Genomic DNA, 14712 nt, shown 5'->3' with positions numbered 1-14712 from the left:
CCGTGGAGAGACAGACAGACAAATGAGGAAGTAAAGGAGCGTTGTGGTGTTGGAAAGAGACTGACTAGGAGAGTGTGTGAGTGGGGTGGAGAGGGAGAGGGAGTTCGAGGATAAGATGGAGGTACAGGGTGGAGAGTTATATAAATGAAGATTGTGTTAGTTGGAGGGAGGGCTGCAGTGCGTGTGGATAGTGAACTGAGTGAATTTTTCTGTTTGAAGGTTGGGTTGAAACAGGGATGTGTCATGTCTCCATGGTTGTTCAATCTGTACATGGATGGGATAATAAAAGAGATACAAGGTAAGGCAGTGGATGTTGGAGTGACCCTAGTGAGAGAGGGTAGTGTTTGGAAACTCCCTGTACTGTTGTTTGCAGATGATACTGTGTTGTTGAGTAAAGACGAAGGGGACCTGCAAGGCTTGGTGGATGAGTTTGGGAGAGTGTGTAAGAAACGGAATCTAAAGGTGAATGTAGGGAAGAGTAAAGTTATGGTCTTAGAGAGAGGTGAAGTCAGTGAATGTACAGTGAGGTTGGATGGTGAGGAAATGGAAAATGTGAGTGCGTTTAAGTACTTGGGTAGTGTGATGAGTAAGGATGGAGGTTTGGAGGGTGAAGTGCTTGAAAAGGTACAACAAGGAAGAAAGGTTGCTGGTTCCTTGAAAGCAGTGATAAGAAACAGGGAAGTGAGCAGGGAAGTGAAAAAGTTACTACATGACAGTACTGTGATACCAACTCTGATGTATGGAAGTGAAGCTTGGACCTTGTTGGAGGGACACAAGTCAAGAGTGAGAGCAGTGGAAATGAGTTATTTGAGAGGAGCCTGTGGAGTCACATGGAGAGACAGGCTGACAAATGAGGAAGTGAGAGAGCGTTGTGGTGTGGATGTGGATGTTAGGAAGCGTTAGGAGAAATACTTTGAGGTGGTTTGGCCATGTGGAGAGGATGGAGAGTGAGAGACTGACGAGAAGAGTTTATGTGAGTGAGGTGGAGGGGGGGAGAGGGAGGGAGAGGCCAAGGATGAGATGGAAGAATAGAGTGGAGAGGTAAATGAGAGAGGGGGGTGTGAGCTGGAAGGCGACATGAAGGCGATTTGTTTGTGGCCACCCCTTACGGGATTATGGCTTCTAGCAATAGATGGATAGAGATAGATTATTATTATTATTATTATTATTATTATTATTGTTGTTATTATTATAATTGGACCAAAATCCTTTTTCCCTTTCGGCTCAGTTGAGATATACTGTAAACACGACTCTGCCATTTTCACCTTAACTTGGCCCAGATTTTCGTCCTTTTGCGGGTGCTGCGTGCCCGCTGTTATGAGTAAGGGAGGCAGCCAGTTAAAAAATAGTAGTGATTAGTGAACATTGAAGCAGCGAGTGTAGTGGGGGAAATAAAAAGGCATTCTCTATTACCAGCAGTATATTCATCCCTAATACTATGTTATATCTACAAAATACAAATATACTAAAGCACACATAGTGTATACTTAAATATACGATTAACGACCTTACGGACAATTTAAATAAAGCCTGAATTACCGTGTTCTCTCTCTCTCTCTCTCTTAAATATTTATCATCCCTAGCCAGTAAGGATGATAAAGGAGATTATTAATAAAGATAAAGGTATAGATATAAGATTATCTGTTGGCCCCTTCAGTACGAGGACATTTCTCTCTCTCTCTCTCTCTCTCTCTCTCTCTCTCTCTCTCTCCACTAAATCTTAGAGCACAGTGTCATCTTTTCAGTTTTATTTTCCACAACTCCATAGCACCTCTTCCTAAACGATTTATTTTGCTTAGTACATCTTACTGTCCTTCTCTGTGTTACGTAAATCCTTCCAATATCGCCCTAACACCTTTTCCTAAACGATTTATTTTGTTTATTAAACCTTACTGTCCTCTTCTGTGTTACATAAATCCTTCCAATATCGCCCTAACACCTTTTCCTAAACGATTTATTTTGTTTATTACACCTTACTGTCCTCTTCTGTGTTACATAAATCCTTCCAATATCGCCCTAACACCTTTTCCTAAACGATTTATTTTGTTTATTACACCTTACTGTCCTCTTCTGTGTTACATAAATCCTTCCAATATCGCCCTAACACCTTTTCCTAAACGATTTATTTTGTTTATTAAACCTCTTCTGTGTTACATAAATCCTTCCAATATCGCCCTAACACCTTTTCCTAAGCGATTTATTTTGTTTATTACACCTTACTGTCCTCTTCTGTGTTACATAAATCCTTCCAATATCGCCCTAACGCCTTTTCCTAAGCGATTTATTTTGTTTATTACACCTTACTGTCCTCTTCTGTGTTACATAAATCCTTCCAATATCGCCCTAACACCTTTTCCTAAGCGATTTATTTTGTTTATTACACCTTACTGTCCTCTTCTGTGTTACATAAATCCTTCCAATATCGCCCTAACACCTTTTCCTAAACGATTTATTTTGTTTATTACACCTTACTGTCCTCTTCTGTGTTACATAAATCCTTCCAATATCGCCATACTCTATAAATAACGTACAAGAGGATATTAACCAGCCATATCCGAGCGTAATCTGTTTCTGAATTATTTGCGTAAGAACAGACTCGAGGACAGAATATCGTAACTAAGAGAATTTCAATATGGGATAGATAGAGCGAGGAAGGTGGCAGACAGATAGATAGAAAGTGATAGACAGAAACCCCAATGTGCTCAAGGTTTCAAGAGAACCACTTATAATTTAGTCGATCTATCTACCTATCTATTGCCAGACGCCATAATCCCGTAAGGGGTGGCCATTTGACTTTGAGTTATTTGTTTTACGGGGAGGGGCACTAACCCTCCACCAACCCACTTGTTGACACGTAGGGAGCACGTATGGGTTGGTTATATGGTTACCACCCAGCGTTGTAAATGGTTTCTTGGCTTACAGGAAACCATTTGGCTTGTCACTCAATGTAAAGGCAACTGTAAAGGAAAGAAAAGCAATAAGAAGTGACAGGAAAGATGGGAGAAATAGGAAGAGAGGAGGACAGGCACAGAAAAAGAATGATAAAGGCTAAGGAAGAAGTAGGCAGCACTACATCAAGTGAGTGGATGATGGAAATAAGGAAGAGGGGAGGACAGACACAGAAAAAGAATGATAAAGGCTAAGGAAGAAGTAGGCAGCACTACATCAAGTGAGTGGATGATGGTCACCGCCACGTATAATTTAGTCCGAGTGATAAATACTAGATTCCTGGCCTCAGTTCCTCGTGATAGACCTGATCCAGTCTACGTAGTGGGCTATGTTGGTGTACACGCCTGGTAGACCCCTCTGACCACAGCCCAGTCCCCACGAGACCAGGCCGGTTAATACTTCAGAGCCGTCACTCCCTCGACAGACCAGCGGGCTGCCCCCATCACCCTGAGGACAAAGAAGGAGATTAGGTGTTATATTCACTCACAGCACTTCTTCGTGACTAGCAACACAGACAGACACAGACACACACGCTCGCGGACATACACACACACACAGGGATATAAAAAGTACACACACACACACACACACACACACACACACACACACACACACACACACACACACACACACATGAATATATAACCTATGGGAAAGCATCAGCAAGAGGACACTGCAAAAAACTGCATAAGAAGAGAGGTGATAAAGACGTAAGGAAATTCAGTTTCCCAAACAGAGCAATTGATCAATGGAATGCACTACCGAATGAAATAGTGTGTGCCAAAACAATTCACAAATTTAAAGATATGTACGATAAATATGGTTTAAGACACGGGACAGTACGAGCTTGACTCATTCCTGTAAAGATACAATTAGGTAAGAGCACACACACACACACACACACACACACACACACACACACACACACACACACACACACACACACACACACACACACACACACACACACACACACACACACACACACACACACACAGAGTACCCACCTCACAAGCGTCCTTCCCTTCCTCCCCGCCTGCACAAATCATTCCTTCGTGCAGTGAAAATTGCCTCCCAAGCCTCGTACTCTTCAACGCGGTCTCGCAGGTGCCTCGGGAGACCATGGGCAGATCCACCTCCTTTAAGACGTGTTGAAAAGATCCGTGGTCGCCAAACGCATCCTTACCCCAGCCTGAGACGAAGCAGCGCTGGCCTCGGAAGACGGCGAAGCGATCCGGGAGACAGACTGGCGAGATGTGGGGACTGTGGGGAGAAAGGTGTGTGGTTGGATGGGTGGATGGGTGGATGGATGAGTGGATGGATGGATGGATGGGTGGTTGGTTGGGTGGATGGATGGTTGGTTGGATGGATGGATGGATGGATGGATGGGTGGTTGGTTGGGTGGATGGATGGATGCGTGGATGGATGGATGCGTGGATGGATGGATGGATGGATGGTTGGTTGGATGGACGGACGGATGGATGGATGGATGGGTGGATGGATGGATGGATGGATGGATGGTTGGTTGGATGGATGGATGGATGGATGGATGGTTGGATGGATGGATGGATGGATGGTTGGGTGGGTGGATGGATGGATGGATGGATGGTTGGTTGGATGGATGGATGGATGGGTGGATGGATGGATGGATGGTTGGTTGGGTGGATGGATGGATGGATGAATGGATGGTTGGATGGATGGATGGATGGTTGGATGGATGGATGGATGGATGGTTGGATGGATGGATGGATGGGTGGATGGATGGATGGATGGTTAGATGGATGGATGGATGGATGGATGGATGGTTAGATGGATGGATGGATGGTTAGATGGATGGATGGATGGTTAGATGGATGGATGGATAGATAGAGACTGATGGATGGATGGATAGATAGATAGATAGATAGATAGATAGATATAAAAATAGATTAACTGATTGACTGACTGATGGATGGGTATATGAGTGGTTAGGTGGATGGATAGATGGATGGGTAGATAGATAGATATATAGATAGATAGATGCATAGGTAGGTAGGTTGAGAGGCAGGCAGGTAAGACTGTGGGAAGGAAGGCAACTGAGGAGTGAGTACTGAGATGGGGAGGTACGAGTAGATAGATAGACAGATAGATAGATAGATAGAGAGAGAGAGAGAGAGAGAGAGAGAGAGAGAGAGAGAGAGAGAATTTTGGTATGCGTCTGCTAAATATCGCTATCTTATTTTTGCAGGGTATGGTGGTATTTGATTAAGTTACCTGACACAGAAGACGACAGTAAGGTGTAATAAGCAAAATAAATCGCTTAAGAAGAGGTGTTAGGGAGCTGAGCATGGTGGCATATAAATGAGGTACGTGATACGGAAGAGGATAGCCAAGTGTGATAAGCAAAATAAATCGCTTTAAGAAAGGGTGTTAGGGAGCTGAGTACGGTGGTATTTGAGTGATCTGAATGACACATAAGACAGTGAGGTGTGATAAGTAAAATAAATCGCTTAGGAAGAGGTGTTAGGGATTTAAATGACGAAGAAGAGGACAGTAAGGTGTAATAAGCAAACTAAATCGCATAGGCCTAGGTATTAGGGATTTAAAGGGCACAAAGGAGGACATTAAAGTGTGATAAGGAAAATAAATCGCTTAGGAACAGGTGTTAGGGATTTAAATGACACAGAAGAGGATAGTAAGGTGTAATAAGCAAAATAAATCGTTTAGGAAAAAGTGTTAGGGCGATATTGGAAGGATTTATGTAACACACAAGAGGACAGTAAGATGTAATAAGCAAAATAAATCGCTAAGGAAGAGATGTTAAGGATTTAAATGACACAGAAGAGGACAGTAAGGTGTAATAAGCAAAATAAATCGCTAAGGAAGAGGTGTTAGGGATTTATATGACACAGAAGAGGACAGTAAGGTGTAATAAGCAAAATAAATCGCTAAGGAAGAGGTGTTAGGGTTTTAAATGACACAGAAGAGGACAGGAAGGAGTAATAAGCAAAATAAACCGCTTAGGAAAAGGTGTTAGGGCGATATTGGAAGGATTTATGTAACACACAAGAGGACAGTAAGACGTAATAAGCAAAATAATTCGCTAAGGAAGAGATGTTAGGGATTTAAATGACAGAAGAGGACAGTAAGGTGTAATAAGCAAAATAAATCGCTAAGGAAGAGGTGTTAGGGATTTAAATGACACAGAAGAGGGCAGTAAGGTGTAATAAGAAAAATAAACCGCTTAGGAAAAGGTGTTAGGGCGATATTGGAAGGATTTATGTAACACAGAAGAGGACAGTAAGGTGTAATAAGCAAAATAAATCGCTGAGGACGAGGTGTTAGGGGTTTAAATGACACAGAAGATGACAGCAAAATGTAATAAGCAAAATAAATCGCTCAGGAACAGGTGTTAGGGGCCAGAGACTCACTTGCCAACGAAATCAATGCGGTGATCGACCCTAATGACGGCCACATCGTTGTTAAGGTTGCCAGAGTAGAATTCCGGATGGGTGTAAAGCCCTGCCACGTTTCGCTCCTGATGCCGGTAGAATTCGGTATCACTGCCCACGTCCCACTCACCCACCCGGACCTTGAGCTCTGCTGGGGTTAGCCTGGAAGAGAGAGAGTGTGAGAGAGAGAGGGTGTATGAGAGAGAGGGTGTGTGTGTGTGTGGGTGTGTGTGTGTGGGTGTGAGAGAGAGAGAGAGAGAGAGAGAGAGAGAGAGAGAGAGAGAGAGAGAGACAAAGAGATATGGTCTCGTGTGTGTGTGTGTGTGTGTGTGTGTGTGTGTGTGTGTGTGTGTGTTGTTTTTTGGTTAATTGTGAGAGAGAGAGAGTTGGCAATTCTGTGTCTTTCCCTACAAGAGACAGAGAAAATATATATAAAAAAAGTCATACTAGAAGAGGAAACACATATACATACTAGAGGAGGAGGCAGAGGTACATACTAGAAAGGAAAACACATATATACATACTTATTTTCCTTCCCTAGTGATTTAAGTTTGCTGAAGTGGCGCTCCTAGTGGCCAAAATTAGAACTAGAGAGGAAGGCAGAGGATGAGATGGAGGGATGGGGTGGAGAGGTATATGAGAGAGGGGGGTGTGAGTTGGGAGCAGGGCAGCGAAATGGCGGGGGACAGGGCGACGTGGAGGCGATTTGTTTGTGGCCACCCCGTACGGGATTGAGGCGTCTGGCAATAGATAGATATACTGTAAATATGGTGGCCTGTTACTATAGATTTTAATTTCCACTTCGGTATTGCAATAGGGTGGGTGGGTGGATGGGATGAGCATTGAGGTGGGTGGGAAGGGTGGGCAGTCTGGGTGTGGTGGATGGGCAGGGTTGGGTGCGTGGATGTGGATGGGCAGGGTTGGGTGGTGGATGGGCGGGGTGGGGCAGGTTGGGGTAGTGTGGGTGGGTGTCATGGAATAGGGTGGGGTAGTGTGGGTGGGTGTGATGGAATAGGGTGGGGCAGTGTGGGTGGGTATGATGGGGTAGGGTGAGGCAGTGTGAGTGGGTGTGATGGGGTAGGGTGGGGCAGTGTGGGTGGGTGTGGTGGGCAGGTTGGGGCTGTGTGGGTGAGTGTGATGGAATAGGGTGGGGCAGTGTGGGTGGGTGTGATGGAATAGGGTGGGGCAGTGTGGGTGGGTGTCATGGAATAGGGTGGGGCAGTGTGGGTGGGTGTGATAGGGTAGGGTGGGGCAATGTGGGTGGGTGTGATAGGGTAGGGTAGGGCAGTGTGAGTGGGTGTGGTGGGGTAGAGTGGGGCAGTGTGGGTGGGTATGATGGGGCAGGGTGGGTAGGTGGATGGTCAGTGGGAAAGTAAGTTCATGGAGAGAATAGGTGCATGGGAAGTATACTGTATCTCCTTTTAAATTAGCCCAGGGAGGAGTATAAGTCTAATGGGTAAAATGGGACCTTGGGGGATTGTCTCGCACAGGAGGATGCCCCCACAGGGTCCTTCGCAACATCAGTATTCGCAGTCATTTTATTTTTACTCGGGAAATTCTGGCACCCCTGCTAGTATGCATATAAAGAAGAATTCAGTCATCACCTTGAGATGTAATGAGTGGTGGTGACAAGATGGCGACTGTCGTTAAACACAGAGTCACAAACATAAACAATGTCCTTATTCTCCCTTCAGTGGACAAAGAAACAGTTAACCATCATCATCATAGTTTTCATATACAAATAAAGATAAAAACAGATTCTCTTTACCCTGACACACAATGAGCAGCGGTGATAAGATGGCGGCTGTCGATGAGCGCCGCGCCACAAACATAAACATTGTCCCGGTTCTCCCGCCTCAAGATGGCCGCGTGCCACGGATACTCGCCAAACTCGGTGTCGCCTTGCTCGAAGTGCGGATTCTTGACACGACCCAGCAGTCCGATGGCGTTGCGATGGCGGCCGCAGGAGTTGATCTCACGTTGTTGTCGGAAAACTGGATTGCGGCAACACACCTCGCCGAAGCTACAGCGGTTGAGGCTGGCCTGTGGGTGAAAATGGAAGCCAGTTAGTTGCGACAGAATTTAAAACTTTCACAACAATTTATTTTACAAGATCCAAAGCAATGTTTACAAGATTCAGAGGAATTTTTAAATATTCAGAGCAATTTTATAAGAATCAGAGCAAATTTTACATGAATCAGATCATTGTTACAAAAATCAGAGTAATTTTGCAATGTTTGGATCACGTTTTACAAGATTTAGAGCAAGGTTAGCAGGATTCTAAGCAATTTTTACGAGAGGTGGAACAGTTTACAAGATTCAGAGCAAGTTTGATAAGATTTGGAGCATTTTCTACGAGATTTAGCTCAATTTTGTTAGATCCAGAGCGAATTTTACTAGATGAAGGGCAAGTTTATCAAGATGCAAACAGTTTTTAAGAGATTTCACAGCAGTTTTTACAGCATTAAGAGCAAGTTTTACGAAACAATGCACTTTTTTTTTTTGGCAAGACCCAGAGCAAGTTTTACCACATATAATGCGACTTTATTTACATCTAACCTACACACACATCACCTTCAAATTCATTACTCAAATTCCTGGGGGAGTAGATTCATTTTTGCAGTCGTTTCTCACTCGTAATTTGGACCACTTCGTGCATGAGGGTAAGGAAATGAGAGGGTCAAGTCTCCCCAGGTCTTCTGTTCCCCCTTCAAAACATAAATCACATCAGCTAGGGAAATATTACCGTAAGCTGTATCTGTTTTATGCAGGACGAACGAGAAAGGAGACAGCATAATATATTCCTATGTCTCTAGTTCTTCCTGTACAAATAAATATAAGTTACGACAAACCTTGTATGTACGTGCATTTCACTCCCTGTATCGTATCATTTCGTTTATAAAGGCTCCAGTATGCATCTGTTGGGTTTGGTCACCTAATGGCGCTCTCCACACTGCTTGATCTCTGCCAGTGCCCCTATTCAATCCCTTATCCCTGAGGTCACACTCTATGACCTCGTCCCAGGTCTTTTTGGGTCTGCCTCTTGTAACCCTGCTCCCAGAGTTCACATCACTCACCTTCCACACGCATCTGTTTATTAATATTCCACCTTCGTGCCCTAATGTTTGATATCTAAAGTTATTTCAAGTCAGTGTCCGAAATTAAAGAATGTATGGAAGTGCTATACTCCTTTCACCCAAACTTGGCCCAGAAATTCATCATTTTGCAGCTTACTTCACGCAGAACAGTGGCAGAAGAAGATAATACTATGGCTCTTCATCCTCTCCATGGCACTTCTTCGTGACTAGCACCATATTCTAGGACTTGTCTCTTATTACAGCTCAGGATTGAAGATGGAGAGATGGCAATTTTAGGCCAAGTTAAAGTGAAAAGAGAATAGTTTGTGTAGTGACCTAATACCGACCTATATCATCTCTTTGGGAGCCTTCTTTGACCTTTACTGTGATTGTGTGACCTCTGCGACCTATTATGACATGTGACTCTTACCGTGACCTATTGAAATGCTGTGTGACCTGTTTTATGACCTAGCGTGACCCATAATGCAACCTATTGTGACCTGTTGAGTCTGATGTACTGGACTGTGACCTACTGTGATGCTGCTTGACCTCTTCTGTGACCCAGTGTGACATTATATGACCTGTATTATGACCTGTGTTCTACCGTGACCTGTTAAGACTAGTACTTTGACCTACTGTGACGTGTGACCTCAATCATGACCTACTATTACTTTCTGAGACCTTTACTGTGGCCTCTTTGACCTACTGTGACCTCTGCCCTGACTGTGACGTTGTGTGACTACTGTGACGTAATATGACTTTTATTTTGGTGTCTTCTTTGACGTGTGACCTCTGCCATGACCTACTATGACCTCCTGCGACCTACTAACCCCCTGGCGGCTGCTGGAGGAGATGCCGCTGGTCTGGTCTCTGAAGAACGTGGCGTCTCTCGTGTCCCTCTTGGAGTCCTCGAAGATAATGGTGTCCCTCCTCCTCCTCTCACTCTTCTCCTCCTTCTCCCCCTCCTCCTCGGCCTTCTTCTCCTCCTCCTCCTTCTTCCCCTCCCTCTTCACTATCAGTTTGCTGTCCTCCGAAGCTGCCGTACCCTCAGAATCCTCATCCGCTGTTGAAAGGATGTCTGTGTTCTTACTTCTGGCGTTGATGAGAGGGAGGATGTCGTTGTTGGATCTCGGGACGACGTCGGAAAGTGGGCAGTACCTCGCCTCCACGCACTGGCAGCTGGAGAAGTGGGAGGAAGAGGAGCCGAAGGTATTGGTGATCGGAGAGAAGGACTCGAAGGAACCTGAGCCGAAGGACTTTGAGCCAAATGAGTTTGAGCCAAAGGAGTTTGAGCCGAAGGAGTTTGAGCCGAAGGAGTTTGAGCCAAAGGAACTTGAGCCGATGGAGCTTGACCCGAAGGAGTTTGAGCCAGAAAAGGAGGTGGTTGGAGATGGTCTGGGAGGCACCACTGGCAGGGAGCTTCCAATCTTGTCTACGGAACTGAAGGACGAGTCTGTGGAGAGCGGCGCGTTGCTGCTGCCGAAAGAGTTGTCCTTCGCGTAGCCTGAGAAGGAGTGTCCATGCTGGTCGTAGTGGTGGTGGTGGGTGTGGGTGTGGCTGACGTGTCCCTTGTGGCCGTAGGATGCCTTAGGGGGACCATAGGACGGGGCAGGATAGGCCGGTGCTGCGTAGGATGACTGCGGAGCGTGGTAGGTGGGTGGAGGGTGGTACACGGGTGGTGGATGGTAGACAGGGGGTGGATAGTAGCCCTTAGCCTTGTGGTGGATGGGCACGGCTGCGATGGGCCCTCCTACAGGCACGACCTGCACGGGCTGCACGTACGAGATGTCGTGGTGGCTCAACCCGCCCTTGTGGTAGCCCTTCTTGCACTGTGGTAAAAAACAGACGATTAATATTCACACAGACATTCATTAAGTATTCCCAAGTATTACATCAACAACAACAACAACAACAACATTATTCCCTCTACTACTACTACTACTACTGCTGTCATTATTAGTATCAGTTATCATCATCATTTACTATTATTTTTATCATCATCATCATTATTATCATCACCATTACTACTTTTACTACTACTACAACTACTACTACTACTGCCACTACTACTACTACTACTACTACTACTGCTATCATCATCGTCATTTTTCCCACCTAAGGATGGGGTGATGTAGGGTTCAGAACACAAAGAGGCAGAAAAGACGACAGAGGAAGAACTAGCAACAGCTTGTCTAGGGAAGTGGGCCACACACTCACTCACACGTTGCTCAAGCCCCTGGAATCCTGGCTCTACCTCACACACCTAATCAACTGCACATAATGTTTTTTTTATAGATACATTTCAAACTAGAATGCACTTAGAGAGCACATTCCTTCACCAGTGCCATTGCCATTAAATAGGATCCGGATGCGTCCCCAAATTTAATCAATTATTCCTTGACCCATGGCCCAGTCTTCCACAAAATCTTACTGGAATGCATTGAGAACTTTTGGATTTATCGTGTGGACAAACAGACAGACAGACATAAGTGAATACATAGCCTCCCGCAATTTCACTGGCAGAGGTTATTATTCTTCCTATCTATCTATTGCTAGACGCCTCAATCCCGTACGGGGTGGCCACAAACAAATCGCCTCCACGTCGCCCTGTCCCCCGCCATTTCATTGCCCTGCTCCCAGCTCACACCCCCCTCTCTCATATACCTCTCCACCCCCATCCCTCCATCTCATCCTCGGCCTCCCCCTCCCTCTCCCCCCCTCCACCTCACTCACATACACTCTCCTCGTCAATCTTTCGCTCTCCATCCTCTCCACATGGCCAAACCACCTCAATGTGTTCCTCCTAATGCTTCCTATCACATCCACACCACAACTCTCCTTCACATCCTCATTTGTCAGTCTGTCTCTCCGTGTAACTCCACAGGGTCCTCTCAGATAACTCATTTCCACTGCTCTCTTGACTTGTGTCCCTCCAACAAGGTCCAGGTTTCACTTCCATACGTATTTACCCATCAGGCCTTATTCTCAGTATTAACATTCGCCTCATCTAATTTTTTGAAGGTGTTTATCATGCATGTCAAATTCTGAGTCTTATGGATTACCGTAAACAGGGCTCATATTCTTGTCCGATAAGCTCCCTAACACCTCTTCCTTAGCGATTTATTTTCGGATAAGACTGGCTAATATCATTTTGTATGTTATGTATGAGGGGTACGCCGACAATGGATGGATTTATGTAACAGAGAAGAGGACTGCAAGGCGTACTAAGCAAAATAAATCGCTTAGTAAAACGTGTTATAAACCTGTCATATGAAGAATTAACTGATAAGATTTTAAAGCGAATTCTCCAAGGGACCTTAGAATATGACTTAATTGCCCAGATAAATCACCAAGGGAAAGGTGTTAGGAATACGACTCAGATCCTCAACGCAATACTCACATCAAATCCTAAGCAGTACCCGCAAAGCCTAAAAAGAGTCCTACAAACCTGACCAGATAAATCGCCAGAGGGAAGGTGTTAGGGACTTCAAATTTTCTTAAAACGCTACTCAAAATTTCAAGAAAATACTCACATCAAATCCCAGGCCATACTCGCAGAACTTGTCTTTTAGGCCGAGAAGCCGACCCTCACTCTTGCCGTCCCCCCTGGCCTTAGCTGGTGTTGGTGCGGCGATGTTGACAGAGACTGGAGTGCCGTGAAAGCCTGCAGGGGCGTGTGTGGCAGGGGAGGCAGTGTGCACGGCTGGGGAGAGCTTGTGCACGGATGGAGAGGCAGTGTGTACGGCTTGAGAGAGGCTGTGTGATGGTGGAAATGCAGGGCGATGGTTGGCCTGTAGCGGCGCCGCGTGGGAGGAGACTGTCGGCGCGGAGATGACGGTGAAGGAAGTGTCTGACGATGCGAGGGACCTTCCGGAAATCTGCCGGGGCGTGGCGGGGTCTTTCTTGGCCGGGGCTGGGGCGCTGTTGCCATCATCAGGCCCCCAGGACCAGCTGTTTCGCTCCTGACCCAACGCCGAAGAGGTCAGCAGAAGGAACAAGGTCAGCAGGGTTGGTAGGCGTGACATGGTGCTGAAAAAAGGAGGAGATGTGTAATGAAAATGATGATGATGATGGTGGTGGTGGTGGTGGTGGTGGTGGTGGTAGTAGTAGTGGTTGTGGTAATAATAATAATAATGACTGATGATGTTGGAGATAATAATAACCATCAGTAGTAGTAGTAATAATAATAATAATAATAATAATAATAATAATAATAATAATAATAACAACAACAACAATAATAGTAATAAATGAAGAATGTATGTATGTATGTACAGTGCCATTCCATATCTACACATCTATCCATCTATCTTTGTGTGTGTGTGTGTGTGTGTGTGTGTGTAATAAGCAACATCACCATCAGCATGTGTGTGTGTGTGTGTGTGTGTGTGTGTGTGTGTGTGTGTGTGTGTGTGTGTGTGTAATAAGCAACATCACCATCAGCATGTGTGTGTGTGTGTGTGTGTGTGTGTGTGTGTGTGTGTGTGTGTGTGTGTGTAATAAGCAACATCACCATCAGCATGTGTGTATGTGTGTGTGTGTGTGTGTGTGTGTGTGTGTGTGTGTGTGTGTAATAAGCAACATCACCATCAGCATGTGTGTGTGTGTGTGTGTGTGTGTGTGTGTGTGTGTGTGTGTGTGTGTGTGTGTGTGTGTGTGTGTGTGTGCGCAGTGCCAAATCTTTCACTGTAAAGGTGAAGAATTTGGCAAAGCTACCCCTTAAAGCTCCTCCGTTTTCTTGGAACATTCACTTTACTGACTGATTTCTCTCCTTGTTTGTCCGAGAGAGAGAGAGAGAGAGAGAGAGAGAGAGAGAGAGAGAGAGAGAAACTAGCAAGAAACAAGATGACAGAGATGAAGGAAGGGAGAACACACACACACACACACACACACACACACACACACACACACACACACACACACACACACACACACACACACACACACACACACACACACAGCGAGAGAGAGAGAGAGAGAGAGAGAGAGAGAGAGAGAGAGAGAGAGAGAGAGAGAGAAATGACCCAGCTCACATCTACTTTCACTTACAAGACGCGTCAGTCACTTTCACTCACCCCACAAAGCACTTCCTACTTTGCTGCTTTACTCTTCCTTTATCTGCTTTATTCTTCCTTTATCATTTACTTTATTTATCTGTACTTGCGTCTGAGGAGTATGTGTGGAGTGAGGCGTATGGATCGAGTGCGGAATGATGAAGTGCGAAGGAGAACTGGAGTTGTTCGGGAGATGGCTGG

The 14712-nt window shown here is 45.3% G+C and overlaps 1 protein-coding gene across 1 annotated transcript; it reads right to left on the bottom strand.

Moving 5' to 3' along the window:
- Nucleotides 1-3234: 3234 nt before the first annotated feature.
- LOC145409923 (uncharacterized) lies at nucleotides 3235-13482 on the bottom strand. The gene is made up of 7 exons (XM_080280184.1): nucleotides 12991-13482; nucleotides 10811-11286; nucleotides 10280-10636; nucleotides 8149-8418; nucleotides 6360-6542; nucleotides 3957-4212; nucleotides 3235-3396 (listed from the first exon to the last, which is right to left on the bottom strand). The coding sequence occupies exons 1-7, from the start codon at nucleotides 13480-13482 to the stop codon at nucleotides 3235-3237; spliced, it is 2196 nt and encodes a 731-aa protein (XP_080136310.1).
- Between the last annotated feature and the right edge of the window lie 1230 nt (nucleotides 13483-14712).

The sequence above is a fragment of the Coenobita brevimanus genome, chromosome 83 (genome assembly GCF_032717465.1).
Source record: "Coenobita brevimanus isolate Jiangsu-jjx chromosome 83, ASM3271746v2, whole genome shotgun sequence".
NCBI classification, from domain to species: domain Eukaryota; kingdom Metazoa; phylum Arthropoda; class Malacostraca; order Decapoda; family Coenobitidae; genus Coenobita; species Coenobita brevimanus.
The sequence above is the reverse complement of the archived record's forward strand: the minus strand, read 5'-3'. Positions and strand labels throughout refer to the sequence as shown.

Bases quoted from the DNA above. Each gene is read 5' to 3' on its own strand.
- LOC145409923 (XM_080280184.1), bottom strand. From the start codon at position 13,482: ATGTCACGCCTACCAACCCTGCTGACCTTGTTCCTTCTGCTGACCTCT. The intron at 4,213-6,359 runs GTGAGTCTCTGG...TTCTCCCCACAG, and splicing joins CGCATTGATTTCGTTGGCAA to TCCCCACATCTCGCCAGTCT. The intron at 3,397-3,956 runs GTGGGTACTCTG...CTTTGTCCTCAG, and splicing joins AAGGGAAGGACGCTTGTGAG to GGTGATGGGGGCAGCCCGCT.